This window comes from Temnothorax americanus, unplaced genomic scaffold (genome assembly GCF_048541705.1).
Source record: "Temnothorax americanus isolate GAGA-0224 unplaced genomic scaffold, ASM4854170v1 Scaffold27, whole genome shotgun sequence".
NCBI lineage: Eukaryota > Metazoa > Arthropoda > Insecta > Hymenoptera > Formicidae > Temnothorax > Temnothorax americanus.
The window spans coordinates 2,396,840-2,423,844 of NW_027509411.1; the positions used below are offsets into that span (position 1 = coordinate 2,396,840).

General features: G+C 33.9%; 2 protein-coding genes across 9 annotated transcripts in view; one reads left to right on the top strand and one right to left on the bottom strand.

Moving 5' to 3' along the window:
* LOC143899376 (sex-regulated protein janus-A) overlaps positions 1-27,005 on the bottom strand; it is an 80,664-nt gene that overhangs the window by 49,026 nt on the left and 4,633 nt on the right. The window lies entirely within an intron of this gene.
* LOC143899375 (phosrestin-2) overlaps positions 1-27,005 on the top strand; it is a 63,392-nt gene that overhangs the window by 33,434 nt on the left and 2,953 nt on the right. For all 7 annotated transcript variants that reach the window (XM_077409626.1, XM_077409627.1, XM_077409628.1 and 4 more), the window contains exons 5-10: positions 6,089-6,227; positions 7,036-7,188; positions 16,134-16,281; positions 17,670-17,870; positions 18,427-18,590; positions 26,400-26,681. In XM_077409626.1, coding sequence (XP_077265752.1) covers positions 6,089-6,227; positions 7,036-7,188; positions 16,134-16,281; positions 17,670-17,870; positions 18,427-18,590; positions 26,400-26,681 — 1,087 coding nt within the window. The remainder of the gene's footprint in view (positions 1-6,088; positions 6,228-7,035; positions 7,189-16,133; positions 16,282-17,669; positions 17,871-18,426; positions 18,591-26,399; positions 26,682-27,005) is intronic.

Genomic DNA, 27,005 nt, shown 5'->3' on the forward strand with positions numbered 1-27,005 from the left:
CTATGCTTCAAACATTTTTGGATTACACATGTTTTGGACGTACGTTATATTTCACGCTTTTAAAAAATGTTTCTATTATTCAACTATTCAGTTGTACAACTTGCTCGTTCGTATTTTATTTTGCTTTGAAGCGCTCATTTCTGTTTTTTCAGCTGCATGTCACTTGTGCTATCGAAACACGAAAAAACAATATAAAACGCGATAAAATAAAAATCTTTTTTTTTTTATTCGGGGTTATTCAATGTAATGCCTATGGTCTTATACTGACAATAGTAACAGAGTCAATCCTATAAACACACACACATATGTTTATTATATTAAAGAAAGAAAGCCATTTATTTAAGAATATATAAATAAGCTTCAAATTTATATTATGGGTTAATTTTTATAAAAAATTTCTTATTCTAAATTTTTTTATTATAACAAGATTTAATATGACGATCTTTTCTTAAAGATAACATAAATTCGGCTATCGTTTATTTATACTTAATTAAATAATATTAAGGGAGAGCAATTCCACACTGATGCGAGAAAAGAATTCTAACTGAAAACATCTAATAAAATCTCCGTGAAATGCAGTCAGTTCGTCGTAAATCTTGTTTTAACGCGCCGTGACAAGCAAGCATCTTTCAAACACACTTCTACAATAAGTACTTATACGTACAACCACACCGGGTAAAGTTTGATTAATACGCACGGTGGTTTCAGACCTCGTATTTAATTTAAAAACAAGATTTCCGTCGAAGTAACGGGATGAATTGCAGTACAGAAGATTCTGTGTTTCGGAGTTTAATTAAAAAAACGTTACCCATACCATGAGCATTATAAGGTAGATTTGCATTAATTAACGTCTCGCTTCGTTAGAAAGAGCCCAGTGACGCTTAATGACACGCACCTGCATAAAATATTGATCGCACATATTATGCAATCGTACGTACTAAAGTATCGATCGCTGATGTTAATCCTCCTATTTCTGCCAATATTCTTGTTTCGACAATTATTTAAACTTTAAACACAAATTTTAATTTTAAAAATAAAACTAATAAATTCTTTTAATTTTTTTTTAATATTTTTTATTTTGTGCATTGAGAAAGATTGACAATGAATTGGTAAAGACTAAGGATCTTGCAATCAGTAACTAAAGATTTCAATTTTACTTTGTCCTACTAGTATCAAGCATAATACGCATATGCACATGATAATGTAGCCTAAATTCATTATCTACCAATAAGCCTAGAGAGAATGTAATCTTAGTTGCCATTCTCGAGTGCGTACTGACACAAACGGCATCATCAGGGCACTTGAGATAAGAGTATTAGCTAACTATTATCAACTAACCGGGATGCCAAACATCGTTGTTAATTAGTATAAATATCACAAAGAGCAGCCCTAATTATGCGAAGCAAAATGCAGACAAATAATTCCACAAACACGAATCATTAATTTTAATTACTTTTTGCTTTTGAACGATTATTCGAATAACGTCGCCGATGATCAGCAAAGCCATTGTTAATTGCTGTCGCGTATTAAATAACAGAGATTATGATAACGCGTATACGTGGGTGCGCTTTGTACAATCATTATCTCGTGAAAAAGATGCCAAAGTCAAATGCGTATTAATTTGGTATAGTTAAACGGCCTGACTGGCAAGTTTTATTAGTATATCACAACGACGTTTCGACCACTAATTTGGGTCCTTTTCAAGTTATTTTAACAATGCTAGAATACGAGAATGAAAGAATATATAAGAAATTTAAAAAACAACATTACTCGTTGAACGGATTTACGATAATAACGATAAATAGGACTTACATGGATCATTGTGCGTCAATTATATAAAATTCGTGGCGGGTCGGAAAAATACGACGGTCTCATGTGAAGGCCGAAAAACTAATGATACATTATCGCATAATACAGTAAACATAGAAGGACAACTTAAAGTAATACATTATCGCAAAATACAGTAAACATAGAAGGAGAACTTAAAGTGAAGAAATTATTCGATCATAGACCAATGGTAGGTTTTCAGTGTCTTTCTGTGAGTTGATTGCCCCTTTATGTTTTTTAATAAATAGCATTTCAGAAATTTCACGTTTTTTTAAATTTTGTTCTTTGTGTAAGATTGTAACATCCTGCCATTTGAAATTATGGTCGCAATCTGTTCTATGTTTACTGACGACCGAATGTTGGTTGGGGGGTTTTTTTATGTCTGCGCGATGCTCTTTTATACGCGTTTCTAAATGTCGCTTCGTTTGTCCGATATAGCATGCATTGCAATCAGAACAATCGAGTTTATAGACGACATCAGTGCATCTCCCGATCTCCAATCTATCCTTCCCTTTCCTGATTAGTGTATCCATTTTCTTAGGGACCGTATACAAAGTGTTCAAACCGTAATTTTTGAACGTACGGCGTAATCCCTCACTAAAAGTTTTTACGTAGGGGATGGGAACATAATTTTTCAGATCAAGAGTAAATGCACTGTCCTCGTTGTTAGCGTTATCCTCAGAAATTCAAGCAAGCGCGGGTAAACGGCGGGAGTAACTATGACTCTCTTAAGGTAGCCAAATGCCTCGTCATCTAATTAGTGACGCGCATGAATGGATTAACGAGATTCCCACTGTCCCTATCTACTATCTAGCGAAACCACTGCCAAGGGAACGGGCTTGGAAAAATTAGCGGGGAAAGAAGACCCTGTTGAGCTTGACTCTAGTCTGGCACTGTAAGGAGACATGAGAGGTGTAGCATAAGTGGGAGATGGCAACATCGCCGGTGAAATACCACTACTTTCATCGTTATTATCCTCCGTATTTAATCCTCATTATTCGATCGTTTGTTAATTTCTGAAATTCTTCTTTGAATGTGTTTGTTCACCAAAAGGTCCGGAAAACAGTTATTAGACAATATGGTTTTCACTAACTTGATGTTCTCATCGTGAAACTGTTTATCCGACAATAGTATGGCCTGGTCAACTAAATTAATGACCGTGTTAATCTTGTATTTCAAAGGATGACTGGAGAAAAAATTAATATACCTGCCAGAGAACGTTGGTTTTTGATACCAGTTGGTGAACAAACAGTTGCCGTGTCTAAAAACAGACGTGTTTAAAAAATTCAAGGTGTTGTTCTTCTCGAGTTCATACGTGAATTTGAGACGCGGATGATAGTTGTTAAACGTACGGACAACCTCATTAAGTTTCGAATGCGGAATGCACATAAAAATGTCATCGACATAACGGAGAAAAATCTCGATATGAAAATCAAAGGATTGAAGGCAGCAAGTCTCTAAATCGTCCATAACGATATCGGCTAAAATAGGCGAGAGGGGGGAACCCATTGGACTACCGAAGATCTGTTCGTAGAACTCACCGTCAAAAGAAAAACTAGTGGAGTTAAGAATCATTCTGATAGCGTGTAGAAATTGGTCCAGATTCATCCGGGTCTCTCCCGATATCGCATCCCATCTTTTTTCGATTCCAGTCAGAACAAGTTCTATGGGTATGTTCGTGAACAGCGCAACGACATCGAGAGAGACCAGGACGTGGTCAGGAGGGATGCTGTGTTGCTTCATGCTCTCCACGAACGACCAACTATCTTTAACATGGGAAGACGGCTTCACAACTGCTTTATTCAGAATGTTGTGCAGATATGAGGCAATATTATAAAGAGGGCTTCCAACGGCGGATACAATTATGCGTAACGGGTAGCCCTCCTTGTGGATCTTCGGAAGTCCATAGCAACGGGGGAGGTTACCGTTTGTGCAGTTCAGATAATTGTAAGCCCTCGCGTCAATAATACCGTTGTTCTTCCATGATTTCACTAAACAGTTTAATTGCGAGGTGATTTTATTCAACGGGTTTCTGTTTAATTTTCTGTATGTAGACTGATCGTTAAGCAAGGTCTTCATTTGCATAATATAGTCTTGTCTATCCAGGATGACAGTGGTCTGACCTTTGTCAGCATTCGTAACCAGAATGTCAGGGTTGTTAGTGAGATATTTTTTGCATAACGAAAACCGCGATAAGATGTATCTATCTACAGAATTAGATCTATTGTTTGTTTTCATGAAATCATGGAGAGAATTTGAAACAAGACAGCGCACCTCGTTAACTTTGTCATCATCGATCATGTGCTTATTTTGTTCGAAGTTTTTGAGAACATCTAAGACAATTTTTGATCGGTCATTCCTATTGTATTGATTGACAGGTAGTCCGAACCTGCTACCAAGACTTAGCATCTTTAAAATGTCTTCGGGGATCTGTCTGTTGCTAATGTTAACGATCCATTTATTCGTGTCAATATTATGGAAGGTCTCAACTTGTTTGTTATGTTTAATTTCTAAGTTATTGAATTTTTTCATTAATTTGCATCTGGTCAAGTTATCGAAGTGAGATATCTTGTTTCTGTTATATAAGAAAAAATCATTTACTGTACATGCCGGTAGAGAAACGTATAACGCGTCCTCAATCCTTTGCCCCTCAGATCGTAAATAAGCAATCGTGTAGTTAATGTCCTTAATCTCTAGGTTCAAAAACAAACATTGGCAACGGTGTTTGTAATTGTCCAATGTTCGATTTAAACGCGTGTGGCGCAGTTTAATATTGTATCGAAAATTTAGAATATGTGGAGGAAATAGGCCCCAACGTCGGCAGTGGAGTAAAAACTTTAGTTGTTGCTTCGTCGAACACAGTTTATGTTGCACGTTGATCCAAGATTTCAGCAGCATAGCCTTGTCTAATCCGTATAATCTGGTAATCTTCGTATAAAAACCTTCCTTCCGTAGGAACACCATTACTAGGCCAGGTGTATCAAATATTTAATAAGAATTATTCGCCAGTGATGAAATAATAATTTGGTATAGTTAAACGGCCTGACTGGCAAGTTTTCGTTCAACGAGTAATGTTGTTTTTTAAATTTCTTATATATTCTTTCATTCTCGTATTCTAGCATTGTTAAAATAACTTGAAAAGGACCCAAATTAGTGGTCGAAACGTCGTTGTGATATACTAATAAAACTTGCCAGTCAGGCCGTTTAACTATACCAAATTATTATTTCATCACTGGCGAATAATTCTTATTAAATATCAAATGCGTATCTTCTTGTAGCAATACAGTCGATCGCGTTTAAATAAGCATATTTATTCCGCATACGCGAGCGCATTGCGCATTTGACGATGTGCCACTGTAACTAATGAATGCAACTGATATCGAGCGGCATGCAGGCACGCAGGCACGCAGGTAAAATCCCGGTAAAATTGATAGTTCGCTTGATAAATGTTAAAGGGAATAAAGCGGATCAAACCTACGTCAATCCGTATTACAATCAGTAGTAACTGGCTCTAATTGTAAGCCAGAAGCGACTTCGCCATAAGATGAATTAACCGATAAATTGTCTCGAACAGGTGCAAAGACTCTCGACGCTGAGACAACAAACTAATGATATAATGAATCTCTATGCCGAAAGTTTTGGCAGATTATAGGATTTGCGATACTTCTGTGAAAAACATTGCGTTAGCCTTTCTGTATACATCCTTTGTATCCTATTCCTTATCTACTTTATAGATTGTTGTATTTTACAAAAAACTGTATACCATGTACAAATTTAATTTTATAGCTGCTATAGTATAGTGGTTTCCCACTAATTTGATTCCTTAGAACGAAGCGCCACTACAGTTTTTCGTTAAACGCTTTTTTCAGACAAAATGTCACATTAGCGACTTTTTTTACGTCTCGTCGTTATTAAGAATGTCCAATCGCATTCCGCATCCAATTGACCTGTGCATACGGAGCGGTACGGCTCCGCATCAGCCATAGCCGAAGGATTTTAACTCTCATTAAACATTTTTTTAGATGCAAAAGAAGACACTGTGTCTTTTTGTTTTTGAATGTTCAAGCAACAAATCCAATGAATAAATTTGCATTTACAACACATTTCATACGTCATCGCAGCATTAAACCCTTTCTAACTTTTCTTCAACTAAAACGGAGAATTATATGAATTTTAATATTCTACGAAATTTAATTTAAATACTATTTGGATCTAATCCAAATTTATCTTCTTTTAACATAAAATATTTTCTGATCTGCAGGGTATACAAGAAAACCTCGCCGAATAATAAATTGACACTTTACTTAGCCAGCAGAGATATTATCGTCAGTGAAGCCATCAATGACAACAAACTTCTAGGTGTCCTCTTAGTTGATCCCGACTATGTGCGCGAAAAGAAGGTAAGATATACCTTCGTCTTATGAAACAAAACGAATCACAAATATATTTTTTTTTTTTTTAATACCATTTTATAACTGTTAGAATGTTTATCGAAAAGACACAGTCACATACAAAATATAAATCTAGTAAACCCCTTTTTACAAGTTGTTTTCAGAACTGTATAACATTTACAAGAAACTCGATATGTAAAAAACTGCTGGGACTAAGGCTACGGTCAACGTGACCGCTACAAATGCTTCGAAGCATTCCTCTTCTCTTTTCTTTCAATGAAGAAAGAAAGAGAAGAAGAACGCTCCAAAGCATTAGCGTCACGTTGACCGTAGCCTAAGACTATCGGATCTTGAAATGTGAAGTTCAATGACTGAAATAAGCTTTTCGAACTCATAAAGCATCTTACTTAGTTATAAGTAATGTTAAATCTATACTGGAAAGTTTCTTCTGACGTATCGTTCGATCGGAGTTAACTAAAGTTGGATTGTGAGCGATTCCAATTCTCACAATATATTATAGGAAAGAAAAAAAAAATGAAGGATTGGACTATACCATATTTTTTGTGCCAACATCTTGACACGCTCGCTTACTCATTTTCAATAAGATAATATATCTTGGAATATTCCTAGTACATTTAAACACATATTTTACGTACACAACGGCGTTTTAACATTTGTAATTTCTTTTGTAATAATCTCCGACGGAATGTAAAAGAAGAATGTTTGTTATAAAATAATTTAAGTCAAAAGTTGTAGATCCATCACCGATTATGTATACATATTATCCTAAATACAAGCCGAATTGTTATTTTTATAGGTATTCGGTCAGGTGACGCTGACTTTCCGTTACGGAAGAGAGGACGAAGAAGTAATGGGCTTGAAATTTTGCAACGAGGCGATGATGTGTCTGGCCCAACTGTACCCATCCTACGTGGGAGCTCATCATCTGGAAACTAAGAGCCCATTACAGGTTGGTGTGCAAATTGTTACAATAAAATCGACCATCACTAGTCACAGATTACGACATAGGGTAAAAGATGGCCAACCTACGTTCTTTCAATCTAGCTCGCCATGAAACATCGGATGAACATGGGGGTTGGCCATCTTTCCTGTATGGCCATCTCACCCGAGTTTACCCTACTAATGCAAGAATCGCACGTTCTCGTTAAATATTATTTCTAAAATAACGATTTCTCTTTTTATTTTATCATTTTTTTCACTACACAATGTATTATGTTGAAAGATCTCGAGCTTAAAAAATGTGAGCGAAAATATCGGTAATAATTAAAGAAAGTAAATTCACGAATCAGTTCGTCGTGCGAGTCGCGGCGATTTTCGTATACGATCTTATAGTACCCGCGCTATTCATATACACATGTTGAAACTCGCATCATCGTTACGAGCACAGATGTATTCATAGCGTGTCTTAACTGCGCGACGTGAAATATAGACCAATATACTTCAAGGATTTAGGTTACAGTATAAGTGCAATTTATGCTTTCCTTGATTAAACTGTATACTTATCGCTGTGTACCTATAGAAACTGTGATTTGTAGAAACTCCATAATTAGTCCGACCGTCCTCTCCAACGATACAATGATTAGGATATCGATATAATAAAGTATGCACACTCTCAACTCACTACGCACGATTACAGAATTTCAAGCACCCTGCATTTCGCGATGCACTATACGCTGCGATTTCGAAGCAATGCATTTCGAACAGGACATAGGATGCAATCAAGGGATATGTCTCGGCACTAGTAGATATTGATAATCTCCCTAAGCACTTCGCAAGAAAGATGAAGACGGTGAAATGATAAATGAATTTCCGACTACACAAATCCTATTATATCTTCGTCAAACTTTATTATGCGAATGAAAACTCTTTAATTATATTCGTGCATTCTAAAAGCAATCTGATTTAATTTTGTTCAAACTTTGAAGTGGCATAAAAAAAACTCTTCGTATATAACAATAAATAAACTGACGTAAAATATACATTTTTGGGTCTATATCATGAAAAATTTAATCTATCAAAAATATACCGGTTAAAATATATACCTAAAAAATATCGATTACACAACAAGCGATTTAAAACACTCACGCGATATCGAATACATCACGCTATATTGGGAACGCTCAATCACGTTTCCGTATCGAGCACGCAAAACTATTTTTGCGAACTGCGAATTAAATCTCGCAACTTCAAAAGCTGTCTCGCTTATTTCTTTGCCGCGCGTCTGATTTTTATAGGCACACAAATCGTACGCGTAACCGGTCCCGCGAGCGAAATTCAGCGCTACGCGATCATAAAATTTTGAATTCGGGTACAACGACATCGCTGATTGCGCGCCATCATCCTACAATGCATTCTGGTTTAACGTACAGAGAAACAAAAATAATTTTATGCTTTTAAGTTAACCTTGCAGAAACGCGATACACAAACGTTGCAAAATTTAAAACGGAAAAAAATATACGGAATAATAAAGCGAAAAATATATATATAAAAGACACAAATATCAATTGTAAAAACAAACAGATTCCTTTTGGAATCATACTAACTGATTCTTAATAGATATTTCTAAATTGAAAAAAATAGAAATAAACTTGCTTCTATTTAATGTAATATAATTCTTCTGATAAACAATTAATGATTAAACTCAATAGATATTAGAACTATAGAAACTAACACTGTTAATGAACAATACCGTATATTAAAGTATTTATATCATAAGACCGATATATATATATATATAAAAGAGTAAACTTTTAAAGTAATGTGTCACTTAATCCCTGTTGCCATTTAAGATTGCCATTTAAGAAAGAGTTACTTTCCCGCTTAGGGGGTTAGCTCCAAGTAGGTGAATTTATGACGAAGACCTGTCTCCCTCGCAAATCGACTTATCTCGGAGTTTTTCGGAAAAATCGCTGGATTCTAAAATAATCCTGGTGGACACTTTTCGTTGGGACACCCAATATAGCAAATACCCAATATATAGCAAATTGTAAGTGAGATTTTAACAATATTTTTACAATTAGTTTTCGACAATACGATTTATTGCAACGCATTAATCCCTAACGTCTTAAAAAATCTCGATGATATGCTGATCTGTATCTGAATCACATTTCCGAACGGAGCTATCCTGGTAACTAATCTGCCCATTCCAACTATACCATAAACCTAACCATCTCCACTCCAACTAACCATCTCATCGTCCTGCAGGCAATTAATATTAATACGGCATAAAAAAATAAATAAGGCTTTCATATGGTATTTCTCAACAATGGTACATCAAAATAATACGGTGCGCGAAATGAGTTCTTTGATTACTCTTGACCAATAAGAACCTATCGCAAACGTCTCACGTTTGCATCAACTGGATACTTTCTGGATATCTTGACGAGGGTAGATGTTGGAGGAGACCGAAATTTTCTGTGAAACTGGAGAACCCATAACGCACTGTCAAAGCCATGTGAAAAATTCTCTTCACGAGCGAAACTAAAAAGGATCAACCGGTGAAAATCTCTTCGCAGTTTTCATAGCGTCGAAACACGTCTTTTGTAAAATTATAAAAAGTGAGATTTCTATCGGATTTAGCTACACTGAAAAATTATATATCTTAGGTCAAACAAAGACTAATGTGATCAACGAAACCATAATTACTTAGAAGATATTAAACTACAATTTACTAGATAATCTCCTTGTAACTATCACTGCCGCAAATATGTACAAATAATATTGATGTGAAAATAAAATCCTGTGACTATAACTTTAATTTAGATATAAAGCAGTGACTCTCTCTCTCTCTCTATTACTTAAACTTACAATTAGATATAAAATAGTATTTTTCATCATGTATTAATAATACGCCGACGTAATTAAAGTAAAGTAAGGCCTTTTTAAAAGATCTAAGTTGATCTTGTTTCACATTAAAATAACTACTGACACGCTCTCGCTAAAAATGATATTCGTACGCACGAAGTATTTTTCGTAAAAATAAGAGATAAATTCGCGAATATATGTATATATATTATTGGAAAATCTCGTAGCTTGTAAATTATAAAATCGTCAAATAAACGTTAAATATGAATACGTATCTCTTTTTCAGAGATTATTTTGTATAATTTTCATATTAATTTTCGATGCACCGTGAAAATGGTTTAACAAAAATCTGTTTCAACAAATCACGTTAATTATTATGATGTTCATGATATTACACAATGTACATTCACACGATAAAATCCTTTGAAAATGCAGATATATGAATGTACATTGCTGCAAAATAAATTCATTTAGAAAATTACCATTATCCGATTATAATGAAAAACAGAGAAAGGTGACGTAAAAAGTTTCAGTAAAACATGATATGTGCAATCGCGTGAACAGTCACGCAAAATATTGAAAAATATATACATATTTCTCAATTTTCTCAATTTACTCCATAAATGGCAGAGACGTGAGAAAATTTCAAATTATATCTAGTATTGAAAAAAGTAGGATATCACCGCAGTTGTCTCCAGGACACAAGGACACAATGCCAGCCATGGAGTGCATTGTGAAAAAAATACTTTGACAAATAAAATACACATAAACATGTAATTTTCTTACTAGTGTCGTATTTGTCTTATAATATTTATCGCACATATAAGATCGATGCTTTATTTTTGCTCTTGAATAAATTAAAAATCGGTAATGATCGAATCTCTAAATTTGTACCTAATTTCTGTAATAAAATCATAATGTACAGACAGTATAGGTATAATCCTATACACTGTACTGCCATTTAGTTAAACAAAATTCACGCATTTTATTACTATACTGTATGTATATTCTTACAGATAACTATTTTCCTTCGAATTTCAAGTAAAGTTTATTTTAAGAAATGTTTAAATAGAGACGTGGTTCCAAAAATACACGATATCAAAAATTGCAATGATGATATTGATATAATCTTCCTCGATATTTTCACCAAGGAAAAATTGATTCCAAATGTAGTATAAATATATTCCGCGATATATTCTTTAAGAATATTTACGGTTATTCACAAAATTGCCAATTCGGGTCAAAATTGCGTATTATCGGCAGCGATCGATAATCTCAAAAGAATACTATACGATTGAATTTTCGTTAAGGGCTATAGGGCTCTCGAAGGAGAGTGGAAAATCTGAAATCTTCGCTAAAGAATCGCGTTCGCCAAAGGAAATCTGAAATCTTCAGCGGAAGAGCACGCTACTCCTCGAGTATACGCTATACAAAATCATTCCCCGCGGCAACGCGGCCTTGACCTCGACCTAACGACAGAAGGTTTCGCAGGCTGCCGTGAAAATTATTTATCGCGCCCTCGGCTCTTCCTACGTGAGCATTCGACAATGAGCGCGATCTCAATTCCAGAATCGATCCGAAGATAAACGCGACATGCACAGAAAATGCCTTGCTACCTCGAGAGAGAAATTGCATCGGGCGAATAAAAGCACGCGAAATATCGGAAACACATACACGCATGCGCGTTCAGCCATCTGATGGAAAACGCTGTCTGTACGTTACACTGGAGGTAATCAACGCGATGGAATTTTAAAGACTGATGATCGCGTTATAGGCTTATCGAGAACGAAGTCGCGGCATTGTACTCGAAAGAGAATAAAATTGTGTGACGAGATGCGTACAAATGTTGTGCCCGTTATAGAATATCAAGGGGAAAAAAAACTTTCGGGTCACGTTGAACGTCAAAATGTCACGAGTTCCATGTGTACATCACCGCATTTCCCTCCGCACGACAGACGGTCGACAAGCCAAAGAAATAAATTGCAGTTAGCCACGTTCTGGGGACGGGAAAAAAAATTCGTGAAAATACGGCCAGAGTATATGTGTGAAAGTCGCTTTTTTTCCTTTTTTATCAGCGAATGCGCTTCCCTGTTGGTCGAGCCCCACAATAACCGCGGTGAGATAACAGTTCTCCAAAACGACGAGACATAAAATGTAATTATAATATTCATTCCATTTCTTTTTCACATAAATATCGTTATTTTTATCCACGTTTCAAGCTCATCATAATTATGATAAAATAATAAAAATGTTACGCCGCACAAAAACTATCAATAATTACTGATACATGAACTCCGTTAGCGTTTTTAATAAAGCCACGACTTTGAAGATCAGAAAGGTATGTGGGTGATCTGTCGGAAAAAAACTTGAGGATATCTCTGCGGTATAAAATCGGTACTTTTCTCTCAGGGAAGCATAAGTCGAATCAATATGCATTGTGAGCTTGTTGTATGCACATTCCACGAAAGGAATCCTTGTTGAAATAGGTCATGATATATATAAGAGGATCGCTCGAATTTCGAATATCACAGAAAATACATAACCAATGCTCATTAATATGTGACTTGAATATTTCAATAGCAGCACTTACGGGAAACATATAACATGTGCACCATGATAACGCATCATTCTATGCTATAATCTATCCAAAACCAACGTAATTATGCTAATACGATACGTAATATTCATTAGAACAAATAACATTAATACATTATCATTCACGAATGCTTCATGCGTTTGTTATTTTACAATTAGTAAACAATAATTTGAAGTAATAGTGATATATACTACTACCTCTAAGTATCTTTATATGTATTATTGCTTGTTTCGTATTTATTTTTTATCTGGACGTTTTCTAAAGTCATATTATCTATCTTGTTGTAAAGTACAGATTGTATATTCCTGTATTTAGAAACTATTTTGGTAAACCAAAATTGAAAATAGTTATATGTTTTCCATGACAATATAATTTTTAAATTAAATTTATGTTTTTTAATGAAGGATTTTATATTTGATAGTAAAATTTTAACTTTGACAACAAAAAATAAAATGATTTTTCAAGTAATCGATACGAGATATCATTTATATATAAATCCACCATTTTTCTCCTTCCCGTATATTCCACAAATAATACAATCGACGAAAAAAGGATTTTGCTTCAATGATACTCAACTGTTCCAAATTCTTACATTCTTCCGAAGAAAATTAGAATCGTAAGTACCTACTTCGGCACTCTCGAATCTAAATCCGTATCTCATGATCGTATTTCCTTCTTCATTCAAGGACTCCGAACGATAGACGCGTACTTTCATCGCGTCTTTATAATAGCAGGTACAGTATTCATCACGTTGAATCTTAAAATAACAGCATTGTGAAAAAGCGAGAGAGATTCTTAAACTCTATACAAAAAAAATCAGGTAAAATGTCGTAACTGATGGATTTGACCCTCGTCTGGCAAGGAACTGGACCTTGGCCCGCATTTTCCTTCGCGAAGATAGTATATCCTTCGTTTTATTATCACGCGCGTTCACGCGTACACCGCGCCGATTCGCCATATCGTGAATCCTTGAACTGATGGAACAGAAAAGCCAGTACGCGCTGCCTCCTAATCCGACTCGGAATTATCTTTGCGCGCAGATGTTCCTTAGACACGGTACTTACAGTGACTCGAAGGACGCGGGGAGAGAATCAAATTTAAACCAAAAACAAATATACACGTTAATACGACATTATACTTTCGTATAATTCGAGGGAGTGCGAAAGCGAGGTGTGTACGATAACCCATTATTATCATGTTAACGGGGTAACTCCTCGACAAATTTAAAACCGATATTTCAGCTAAACAGTCGAGGAAAATCATCATTTATCATAAGTGTCAAATTGTCACTATTAAATATCAATAATGTGCGTTGACAACTGGACACAATTTACACCAATTTATTGTAGTAGAAATCATTTGAGTTTAAAATAACGATTAAAGTCTTGTTACTTATTTTTAATTCCTGGAAAAATCGTTTATTTTTCATTCGTATATTTCTTTATATTCGACAGCTATTGATGCTCCTCGATATTTAAAAAAAGATCAATTTCAAAACTGTCTATACGTATTCATTGCTATTAATGTGCGATTTAAACATGCGATAAGATATTTTCTCTCTAAATTCCTTAATCCCACGAGCATACGGTGAAACCGTAATGCAAGGTACATGTCACTTTTCCAAAGAGATATTACGTTGATTATTGCTACGCTTGGGAATTTGAAATACCTACGTAATTACTGGCGCTAATGAATGTTTTTTAGGAAAAAGAACGTACGTAAAACTCCTTGAGGCGATAAAAAAAGAAGCTGTTGACATCATGCACATGTGTAACACTTGAAAGTGCCAAGGTTTATTTCTGTCATTTAAATTTCGGAAAACATTTTCTTTATGTTTACGAATCGCTTAATTTCGATCAATTTTAACAATTAAAATTGCCAGAGTGAAGAATATTAAGTAATATCATAGCAAACCTTTTAGATATGTTTCATTCAATCATCGCATATAAAACAAATGTTATAACAGCTACAATGTATTTATGGATTTATGCCAAATTGCCGTATGCAATATGCCAGTATATGTCCGATTTTCACATAAAATTTTTATTTTTGTTATGTACATACGTCTAGCTTACAACACATTTGAATTAATTGAAATATGAAAAATGGTAGAATATTTATTTTTAAAATATGTAAATCATATATTACACCTAAAAAAGTATGCAAATTGTATATTATATAACCTTTAAAGAACGGGCAAGTTTTTTCATGACTTTTTATGATTTTTATTTCTAATTTCCATATATTTGTTAAAGTATTATACTACGAAAAATAAACGATCCTCGTGGAGCCTAAAAATAGGCTTCCCGTCCTCTAAATATTTTGAGTACGTCTTTTTACTTGTATATATGCAATTTCTCTATATAAAAGATTATTTGAATTAAATTCACATTTAAAATATTGTATAAGCTCGTACAAAACAAATCTTTTGAAGCATTTTTTTTTACTTTCTACTTCTCGAAATCAATTCGCAAAAATTTTAAGTACTTATGGACAACAATTTTTAATGCCCATCTAAAGATCAATTTTCATATTTCATTTTATAATTCGGTAAGCATATCCATAATACTCATACCTAATACATTTACAGATCCGCAAAGTTCTCGATGGCATTATTATTCACTTGAACATATACTATAAATACCTAATTAGTTATGTTTAATTTTGATAATAAATCCACAAAATATAAATTGATGTTTATTTATATATAAATTCGAATATATATATATATATATATATGTATATACATATATACATATATTGTATATATATGCATATAATCAGCTATTTCTTTATTTAAAAATGAGAATGACAGTGCCTTAATTTGTAAAAATCGCGTACGTGATATTTCATACGTATAATAAAATTTATATTGATAAATATCGATGTGGCAAATTAACAATATTTGTTGTTTTCATAAATGTTATTTTAAATATATAATATGCCTCGCTGAAAGTTTTTTCAGCATTTTATTTTTCAATCTTTATCCTCGTTGAAAACTTTTTAAATGAAAGATCGTTATATAGCATCCCTTTTATTCATGTTTTCGATATAATGTACTGTATGAGATATATACAACAGAATATAGAACGTATAATAATCTATATTCCGCGTACAAAAAATCAAAAAAAAAATCCTGATTATCGATAAATCTCCTTATCTCCAATATGAATACATACATGAACAAGAATTTGAAATTTCTTTAAATCAGAAATGTCGCTTAAATAAAAGCTCTTTTCAACAACATAATACAGATAGCTCTGTTATAATTTTTTTATGTAAAAAAAGTATGTTTAAAGTAGATGCGCGTAATCAAAATATTTTTTCTAACGTGTAAATGGTGATTGTTCGTATCTCCAAATTGCGTAAAAATATTTTCTTTTCGTCGACTCTATCTCGACGAAAAATCTGTATACGAATTATCACGTCGTGGAGGAGCGCCACAACTTTTCTAGAAATTGAGATATATTGAACCGAGACCTTTCTTTTTACAGGAAGCACTTATCAAAAGATTAGGACCTAATGCACACGCGTTCACCATAGAAATTCCCTCATTCGCCCCACCATCCGTGCAACTGGTACCAGCTAAGGAATACAATGGCCCACCTATAGGTAACAGCTACGACGTCAGAGTTTACGTTGGTGAGTGAAAAAAGCTTACCGATTTTCTCGGGCTTTATTTCCTCGGTCTCGACGGATGCACGTATATGCACTTCGAATAAAAGACAATGGCGTACCGCAACTCGAAGCGAGGTGTATAATTACGAACGTTCGTGAACGAAGTAGGAATAATAAATGTATTTACGAACGAAGGGAATGTATTTTCCATCTCCCGGACACACAATTACGCAGGAATAAGAATTCGAAGCATCTCTATCGAACAACAGAGGACTTTCTGTTTACAGTCGATTCGAGGCGTGGAAAAAATAAACATATCTTAATAAATTTCTCATAAAAGATTATATTTCTGTTCCAAGTATTGTGTAAAGCCATCTCAAATAGTTCTATAATTAGTTTCTTAGAGTTCTATATTATAAAGTTTCTATTATATAAAATTCTTCACTTATACAAGAAAACGTGCGGAAGTGTCTCCCTCCGATTTTGATGAGCTTTTAATATGTTGCTTTCTAAACGAAAATAAAGAACACGTATTTTTTTATACGTGCTCATACGCATATATTTAATATGAAATACCCCTTCGAAAAAAATCGGCTTTTCTCTTTCGGGACAAATAAAAAAATAAATATATATTTATATATAAAAGATAGAAAAAATTTTTAAACAAAATTTGAATAGTTTGAAGAGCACTTTAGAATAGTGACAAAATAAAATTTTTTTATTTAATTTTTTTATTTTTATTTTAAAAAATAAAAATTTTAAAAATTTTAAAACATTTTTTATTATTATTTTAAAGTACTCTTCAAACCATTCAACTTTTGTTTAAAAAATTCTTTTTCTATCTTTTATAGTTTCAGATATATTCGGCCCAAAAGCACTACAAAAAATAAGTGTGTTTGACGTGCGTTTAACGTGTGTGGAAATAAAACACAATAGGCTTGTGTTGATATTACACACTTATTCGTTCTGCAACGCACGTAAGCGTGTAGTTTCAACATAGTTAGAAGGTGCAATGTACACACACTTTCTCGAAGCAATATCAGCAACACGTTAATTCGAACACACATAAAGCGTGTTGAATCAATACGCGCAATACTATTTTATACATATTCTACGATGCGACACACGTTGATAATAACACACGAGTGAAAATAACACGGAAAAAAGTAACACAGTTTAAGCGTGTTAAGAAGGTTGGTTGCCGTCTGCCCTACTACAATCACGCAATAATTCCTAAGAAAAAGAATGACTCTTGAATCTAAAAATACCAAGTCTTAATTTCTAACATAAATTCAATAGCAATATGTTTTTCCCGAGAGATCTGTTCAACTATTCGCGACGATAAATTCGTGAATTGACTCGCGCGTTTACCACCAGCTTTATCCCATCGTTAACATTTCGGTGAATTTTAGCGGAACGGGCGGACGAACGATTGCATCGTAAAACCACCGTCAGGATGGGCATTCGAGTGATTCAGCGAGCCAAGAAGCCACCCTTACCCTCGACGACTATGTACAGTGTGCCTCTCTCTCAAGAACCATCAACTGGCTCGAGAATTCAAGAATCCAAAACAAGAGTGGCGTTAACGGAAAATGAGATCATTGAGGACGATGGTTGGTCGCGATTAACGAGACACGACGTACATTATTATATAACATAGATTCACTTGTCATTAAACTTCAAGCTCTACTGCTATTCCCATGTCACATCTATAAGTATCTGTATTGTATTGTATTATTTTCTCACTGTTACTACGCGAGCGTTACTTCTGTATTACTCTGCGTAAACGGGTAAATTATCGTAAGTTACTACAAAATCCCGTTTACGCGAAGGAAAATCCCGTTTACGCGAAGGAATTATCGTAAGTTACTACAGAAGTAACGCTCGCGTAAACGTAGTATGTGCCTTAATTTGCCGTAAATCTCTGATTTTCAAAATGCGATGTTGTGACTACTGTAATCACAGTAGTCCGGATTGAGACCTTCGAGACGAGACAGAGCTTGACTTTGAAAGTTCTTGAATAGCACGTATCTCGAGTTTGATGTGAATCTACCAAGATACTCCGTATCTTATTCTCTCAGTTAGTAAAACGATCTCATCGCATTTATCGCGGACAGGGAGTACAAATCAGAACAAATGACATGTAGAATTTCGCTCTTATTTTCGCAGAGAACGTGGGACCACATGCGGCAGTAGAAAAACCATTTTTATTAAGTGACGGTCGTGTCAGATTGGAAGCAGGGCTAGATCATTCAATCTACGAGCACGGAGACTCGATCAATGTCCACGTCAATGTTAGCAACAATAGCAGCAAATCAGTAAGGAGAATAAAGGTACATATTGGTTAAAGTATACGTACTATTAAAGATATATGTATAATCCGTAGTTGTTACTACATATCCACGCAAACACATTCATCTTCATTACGCTTCAGGGCGGGAATTTAATCAGAGTTATTCTAAATAACAAGAATTAAGTGTAATATGTGGCACAAGAAATATATGTTCTAATATTTTAATTGATAAAATATGAGTGCATGAAAAAAAATTCCATTTTATTTATTTAACAACTGTAATTTACAAAACATTCATTTTAATAACAACATACAAAATGATAAATGACAGTTCTTTATCAATAAACTTTAACACATACACACACATAAAGATGATCTCTCTATTACAGTTTGTTTTTCATTGCAAAATAATGCATATTATTGCTGTTTCATAAAATTAAACGCTACAAAAAAAATATTTTTTTTTAAATAAATACTACCTTTACCTATAAATTTTTGGCTTTAGATAACGTGAGATAAAATTTGATATTACACGCTTGCGAAAGCGTAAACACCGGAAGAAAAGTCAGAAAATGGATTTTTATTTCACTCTTTCAAAATAGTGCACTATTCCGCTTTAAACTTTAATTGCTTAGCTGCAAAAAATAAAAAAAACAACCTTTTTCCATCAAAGCAATATTGACATATGGAGGGGTAAAAACCACATTGGTGTAAGTCAAATTTTTTAAAATATTTTGCGTGCATAGATGCACTTTATTTATTGTACAGATTGCATCTATGTACACGAGAAAATATTTAAAAAAATTTGACTTACACCACTATATAGTTTTTACCCCTCTATATATAATAAAAAAATTATTCACCGTACACGAAGAATTTGTTCACAGAATTTTTCACTGAATTTTTGCTGAAAACTAAATTTCTTGCAAATTACAGACTAATAGGCAATAGGTACTATGTATCAGCCCTCACTCTTAATTAAATCAGTTAGGACTTAATCAAAAAGCGTTTGCCTCTCCACAATGTGAGAGACTATCTGTCAGCAGCCTGTGATGACCTCACCGTTTTTCCAACAATCGAACAATTAATACAGTATTTTTCTTTCTTGTTTTTCCAAAGCGATCAATCGCAATCGTGCTCATGGGTTAAGTGGGAAATTGTACTCTCCACTCGTGGAACGTCAGCGGATTCCTGCACTCATGATTCGATATTTCAAAAAACACCGGACGTGAATCCCGCCAATTGTTTCTTTTCCGACGCTCTTTGGGGACCAAATACTAAGATATTCATGACTCGAGGCGTCCTACCGGTCTCTCTCCTTGTCAGACACACATGCGTTTCGCATCCATTTATTCTTTCCATTTTTTTTGCCGCAATTTCTCATGCAACGTCTGGTGCCGGAATGCAAAAAAAACCGCTCGTAAAACTGATCCTCCTGCGTGACGAAAAGAAAAATAGGCTTAATCATCCGTAAAGGGATCAATCAGCGGTGTTTTTCTACGAGATTTCTACGAGCTCGGCAATAATCTCGAAAGAAATTTCGGACATGCAACGAAAATCACAAAATTGTCCTGGCGTCGCCCTATTTACCCTATTTAATCTAAAATTAAATCTGAAACGTGAAGTCGGGAAAATTGTCGAGATTAATCCAAGACATCTTAAATTGAACTTTTTAATTGCTTCATGCACGTGATGGGTTTTGCCACAAGCTTCAATGAAAATATCTTTAAAAAAAAATGAAACAATAAAATAATTTAATCTAATCTAAACAATCATTTTTTGAGAGATCCCTGTGTATACTTTTCCATTTTTCTTTATTTTGTGTCGTTTTTTCTTCAAATTCTCATAAAAGTTATGAGCCTGTATCATATTTCATTCCTTCGAACCTTCCGCGCTAGTTACATTAATTTGAAAACGTGTTTACAAATCATTTTAATTAATTAAATTAGGACAAAGCTAATAACAAGGCAAATATTTTTGGTTTCACAAAGTCTCATTTATTAATTAGGGATATATCTAATAGTGCCACTCCCACTTTTCAAATGAACTATCACCTCTCGTTGGACTTCCGTAAATTTAATAAACTCGTTAGATCATTTATATCCCACGGGCTCAATGAAACTACCTTAGCATTTTAATAAAAGAACTGCTATATTCATGTATTCAAATTTAATAACTAGCTTTTTATTAACGCTTTTCGAATAGGCCATCTAAAAAGGTGTGATCTTTCCAATAAGCAATAAGTTCTTGATAATTCAACAGTACTTTGTGACCGATAAATTATGCGCAAAATTCGGAAAAACTTGATTTCCTTTCTTTTAAAACAATATGTCCTTAAATATTATATAACGAGCATAGAATCAAATATATATATATATATATATATTTTCAAGATGATATAAATATATTTATTACCATCAATCGTATTAAGTAGCAATCCCTCGAATAACTATTTATTTTTGTAGTAATAATTTATTGAGCTCAAATACACTAAACAAAACATAAAATTAAATTTAATAATGCCAAACACTCGTACACTTTTTTCTCTCTGTTGCCAACCTTCTCGTTTTCCGTGCCTCTTTCAATATCTAGCGGCTGTTACAATAAAATGAATAATTGCCTCAGGAGAGTTAAACGTCTAGAATTAAACGCTACGCGATAATACAGTGCAGTTAATACCTGCGACGCAAAAGCTGCAAGGGAACGTTTTTGATCAAAGAAACTTGATCTTTATAAACAGTGATATATCTCACACTTCGTGAACACTCTAGCTAGATCAAAGGCAAATCTCTCGCTCAATGAGAATATAAAGAGAAGCCATTATATAGTTAAAATAGCAACGAAAAAAGGCACACGGGTAAATCCACGTCAAATCGAACAAGAAATGATCTCGTATTTATTAAATCGATCAAAACTTTCTTCACGTAAGGTATAATAAATAAAATAAGATTACAAATGTTTGTTTGTCCAAAATATTTCTTTTTGCAAAAAGTTATAAGCAATACAATTTTTGTAAAAAATGAAAAAGTCAACTTTAAAAATTAATATCTTTGGTTATATTTGTTGTAGAAAAATCTTAAAAAATGTATTTACTAAGGAGACAATATTTTTATAAAAATAGTTTATCACAAAAAATTGCAAATTTCAATTGTTATAAGATAAAATATTTAATTATTTTTTTCACCAAAGAGTACACTTTAAAAAATTTTTTAAATAATACTGTTTTATTCTCCATCTCATTTTAAAACTATATATATTTTTATTTTATGCGGGGAAATGATAAATTATATATTTTTTATATTTTTTTAATGATTGAGGCTCCCACCCCGCGCCATGCTCGCGTCTCTGACTCGAGCAGTGCGGCGCATTTCTTCGGAAATCTTTTGCAGGAAGAATGTACAGTATGAATGGCATAGTTTATAATGTTATACAAATTACATTTTCATAAATATTACATTTTTAAAATTGTGCAGTGTAGTACTGTCCTACATGTTTATATTACTAAAATTGCTATTTTGTTGAGCTCCGCACAGAAGATGAAAAGGTAAAATAGCATGACAGACGTGTTACAATTCATTCACGCGTGCAAAAATATACTGAAACTATAAACATAATCTTACAAACAGCTGAGATCACTTACAGGTTTACTCTACTATAGAAGAGCGCCGAAAGTCTAGACTTATAGGGATTTTCCGATAAGGATTAAGGCCATTGCACGCGTAACAAAGATTTAGCCATAATCGTAAGGCCGTAAGAAAATAAACCAGTCACAGTCGATTATTCTCTTCGCGCTCGGAGAATAATCGAGTGTGATTGGTCTATTTTCTTACGGTCTTACGATCACGACTAAAACTTTGTAACGTACGCAATGGCCTTTAGGACACAACACCCGTTACAGAAAATCCTAGCAATTAAGAACGGAAAGGAAAATTAATGGTCCAATTATACAGTACAGTAATGATGTATCTTACCAAAAATACAGCACAATTTTTAAAATGTATAATCTAATATTTATAACGAAAATGTGATTTGTAGAATGTTGATTGTATTCAACATTATAAATTATGTCATTTATAATGTACATTCTTCCAGCAAAAAATTTCCGAAGAAATCGATGCGCCGCACTACTTTATACAATTAGTTATGTATATTAAAAAAAAAAAAAAAACAGTTTTTCGATCCATTTAAAAAATACAAGGTCATGACATCTGATTTGACGTAAAACTGACCAGTAAATTGTTATTTTTGCCTTGGAAAATGGCAACCAATATTTTCTAATTTTTTTCAAGTATCGACCATATATGTTTTGTTAAAAAAACATTGCTATATTACTTTAAACTAATCAGATATCTATATAGGTACATATGTTTACTTTCATCAAAATATAATGCTCTTTATAATAAATATTTATACTCGTAATAATGTTCTTTATTTCATTGATTGACAAAATTTTTGTCAAAAATTCAATACAGAAACTAATGTGTAGATAATGAATGAAAAAAGGAGTCAATAAGAAATTAAAACAAAAAGAAATCAAAAATATTCATACAAGCCTGCGTGAGTAACCAGTTTATTGAATAAATAAACTGTACATTTTGTGTGCTGGGTGCTGGCAAGGTAGAAACAAGGAACATCATGTTCCACATCTATTATTCTTACGTCATGACTACTTGATTACTTGGCCTCCTATGCTCGTTGCATTTGCACCTACGCTAAATTACTAACGTGCATCGGAGCATGATGGTCTACCACCAAGTGAAACTTTGTAAACAATATAATTTCTGAAAGGAGTAAATATTTGCATAGCAGTCGTGTTTTAGCATAATATTTACATGTCGATAATTACGCAAGGCGAAAGTGTTGGAAATATATCGCGCGAATAAACATTGCACTCTTATGCAAATATCACACAATTCAATGACGGTAACATTCCGAAAATGCGAGACTACGCTTTTATGAATTATATAAACAATGGACAAATTTTCCATTGCCTTACAAGAAGTCCGCTCTGATGATTGTTGTAGTAGAGAGAAAAAAATCGCAGAAAATAAACTATTGCATGGAGCCATATGAAATTTTAGCAGCAATTGTTTTCAGCTTTTATCAACTGATAGGTTGCGAAGTATAAAATTGGTTTATATTTCTGCTAGAATATTTTATAACAGAAAATTTTTTCAAAGCTTTTTACGCGCGATATATACACACAAACTTGTTTTGATTATTCAATAAAAAATCCAGAAGAAGAGAATACTAAAGTCAAAAAATATTTAACAATTCCCTGTGTAAGAGAATGTTGATTACTCGACAAATCCCCAGTATATGTATAACTTAGTCCAATTTCAGGACTTCATTTTCACGCTCCTCTCACGATCCCCTTGCGATCTAATAGGTGTCTGTAGTTCGCATCTTACTTAAGGCAAAATTAGCGAATCTAATCCAACTCCCTCGGTATACGACTATGTAAGTGTAACTTGTGTAATAAGACTATAAATGCGGATATTAGAGACAAACAGAAACGTTCAAAATGTGCTTCTCCCCTTTATGCTCCACTATTATCCTAGTACGTTAATGCCAAAGGAAGAAAATGCAGAATGTAGAGAGATTTGGATTAAAGAACAATTTAATTCTAGTGTCGATGTTTAAAAAAAAAAGTCTTACACTTATTTTATCATTCGTACAGTAGTCGTACATAGATTTATTTAATTTTATCGTTTACAATATTTACACTTATACAAGATTCTACATTTATATACAAAAAAAAATAAAAACAATTAATATTTTTATATATAGCTCTAAAAAATAAATAAACATACAGCTAATACAAATCTGCAATGTTTCTTTAATATCCCCTTTTATATTTTACTAATGGGAAACACGCATTGCAGTCACGAAAATCCATAGTTATAGTACGGAATGAATTAATTGAATAGATTCTGTATACAGTTGACAAACCACTCACCGCTAATCGAGGCTTAAGAGAAAAGCCTATCAGGAAAGCGGAAGCTCAAATAGCTGAAATAGCGATCGTTGGCCCAGAATATTGATTAATTCAAAACGTCGATTTCGAAGGAGAAATTCAAAGAGAACTACCGCATTCCTGTATGTCAGTCTAAGCGTGTGTATTAACAGGCAATTAAAACAGAAGACAAGCATTAGTAATATATCTATGTACAGACGGCGTCATTAATGCTTTCCTAGCTGTGTTCTGGGGATTTCTATAGTGCACGTTACATGCACTATGCCTTCAGGTGGAAGGCATTAATGATGCCGTCTGTGTACTATGACATGTGCAAAGCTAATTTAGAAATTTAGCAAGAAATAGTACAGACGACAAGCGTGTGCTAAAATACTACAGGTCGATACCCGATGAACTATACGCGTAAAAATTGCTGTCACCTTGAAATATGTTTTGATCATCGATATCCGTCGAGCCTTCTGTACCCCTATAATTTAAATTCTCGCAAAAATCGCTCTTTTTACAAAGATTTGTGCTACCGCTGCAGAAACAAGTTTGAGAAGCGTCCCATAACTACGGTTACACGCATCTGTCTGCTCACTCAAGAATTCATAGCATCCTATCCGATGTCCAATTAAATATTCTATACATGAGTGAGTAACTCAATAAGCGTCGTCAACTATAGATAAAATAGCTGAGAAGTTAAAAAGGAAATTATATATAGCTAATTTTCTTCCTCTCAAAAAACGTTAAAAGAACAGCAAAATAGATTAAATAGAGTTTCTATTAGATCGATTCTTTTAACGTATCTTGCCACATCATGAAGAAAAGACAATAACATTATACAAACGACGCAACGGCGATTTTCCCGACGACGGACAGGAATCGACAGGAGCCATTTCCCACTCAAAGCTATTTTGCAAAACCACGAGGAGGAAGGTCGAAGCTATAATTTAATTGGTTTCGCACACATGCAAGGAGCAAGAGACAAAGAGGCGACGGCACTGAAATGAATCCGACTGCGATAATCCGCGTTAATCTGTCCGACATTCCCTTCTTATGAGAACGCTTGCGATACAAATAGAAATCTCCCACCTTCTCAAGGAGAAAGCAACCCGGGGAAACGCCAAAGGTTACGCCCTGACAGGAAATTGCGTTCGCATCAGGCGCTTTTGAGCTCTACTTCATTAACAGCAATGGAGAACGTTGTTTGAAAATAGGAACACGGTACACCCGCCGATATTCTGCCCACCGACCAGAAAGGACGGTCGCAACCCCCATGTTAACTTTGTTCCAAAACAGTTAGGCAAACAAACCGACACTCCTTGACCACCAGTAAGTTATACGAATTACATTTCGTAGTCAAATTTAAGTTCGTGGCCGACATATGGATACAACAGACGTCACTGAATAACAATTGACTTTAATAGACGATAATGTATTAATCCGATCGACAAAAATGATCGAGAAGAGGGTCGCTAAAACAGGAATATCCTTTTGACATGTTGTTTTAAAGTTACTGCTCACCAATTTCACGAAGCCTCTCTAAAACTTTGCCTTACATACATGTAATTTTACAAAATTAACTCTTTTTAGAGATATTTTTGCTACAATCAGCGACAAGATGTTGCAATCTTTTCAGGAGATAATTTTTTAATTAAATTTTACATCTCTACTGCTTATTTTGAAATATAAAAAAAAAATTAACTGGCTTTAACATAACTATATCATATATATATATATATATATATATATATATATATATAAAGTATATTTCAATTATTGTTTAAAAAATAAATCAGATCGAATAAACCACGATTGTTCACAATTATAGATAATAATTTAGAAGTCACTCCTTTATCCGTATTATGTGAAGAAATGTTTGCCTTCCAGGTATTTGTCGTGCAACACGTGGACGTTTGTATGTTCAGCAACGGCAAATTCAAGAATGTCGTGGCCCTTGTGTCCTCGCAAGAGGATTGTCCCCTGGGGCCAGGCGGTAATTTGAGGAAGACTTACACTCTCAGGCTTGTTAAGGGCACGACTAAGAACTGGATTGCCTTAGAAGACAGTTACACGAAAACCGGAGCGAGTCTGGCATCAACGGTTACAAACCCTAGAAACAAACCCGATGATAGGAACGTTTATACGATTTACGTATCTTATTACGTGAAGGTACTCTTAAATATGAGAAAAAAGGAAATGTAATGAAGATCGCCTATTTTAGATTCGCATCAAATGCGATCTTATTTTAGGAGATAAAGCAATCTTTAGAAACCTGAACCAAGCATTGCAGAAAAAGTATGAAATCTCATAAATTCTGATAAAAATTTATTAAGTATATGACGTATTAGATGCTCCCATTTCGGATAAAAATGATTCTTGACAGCACGTATTCTCATATTTAACGCAATACTATTTTAAGAAAAAGATAAAACATCTTTTTCGTCGATTCATCTCCATTTAATTTAAGCAAATTGACTCACGTTCTGTAATTAT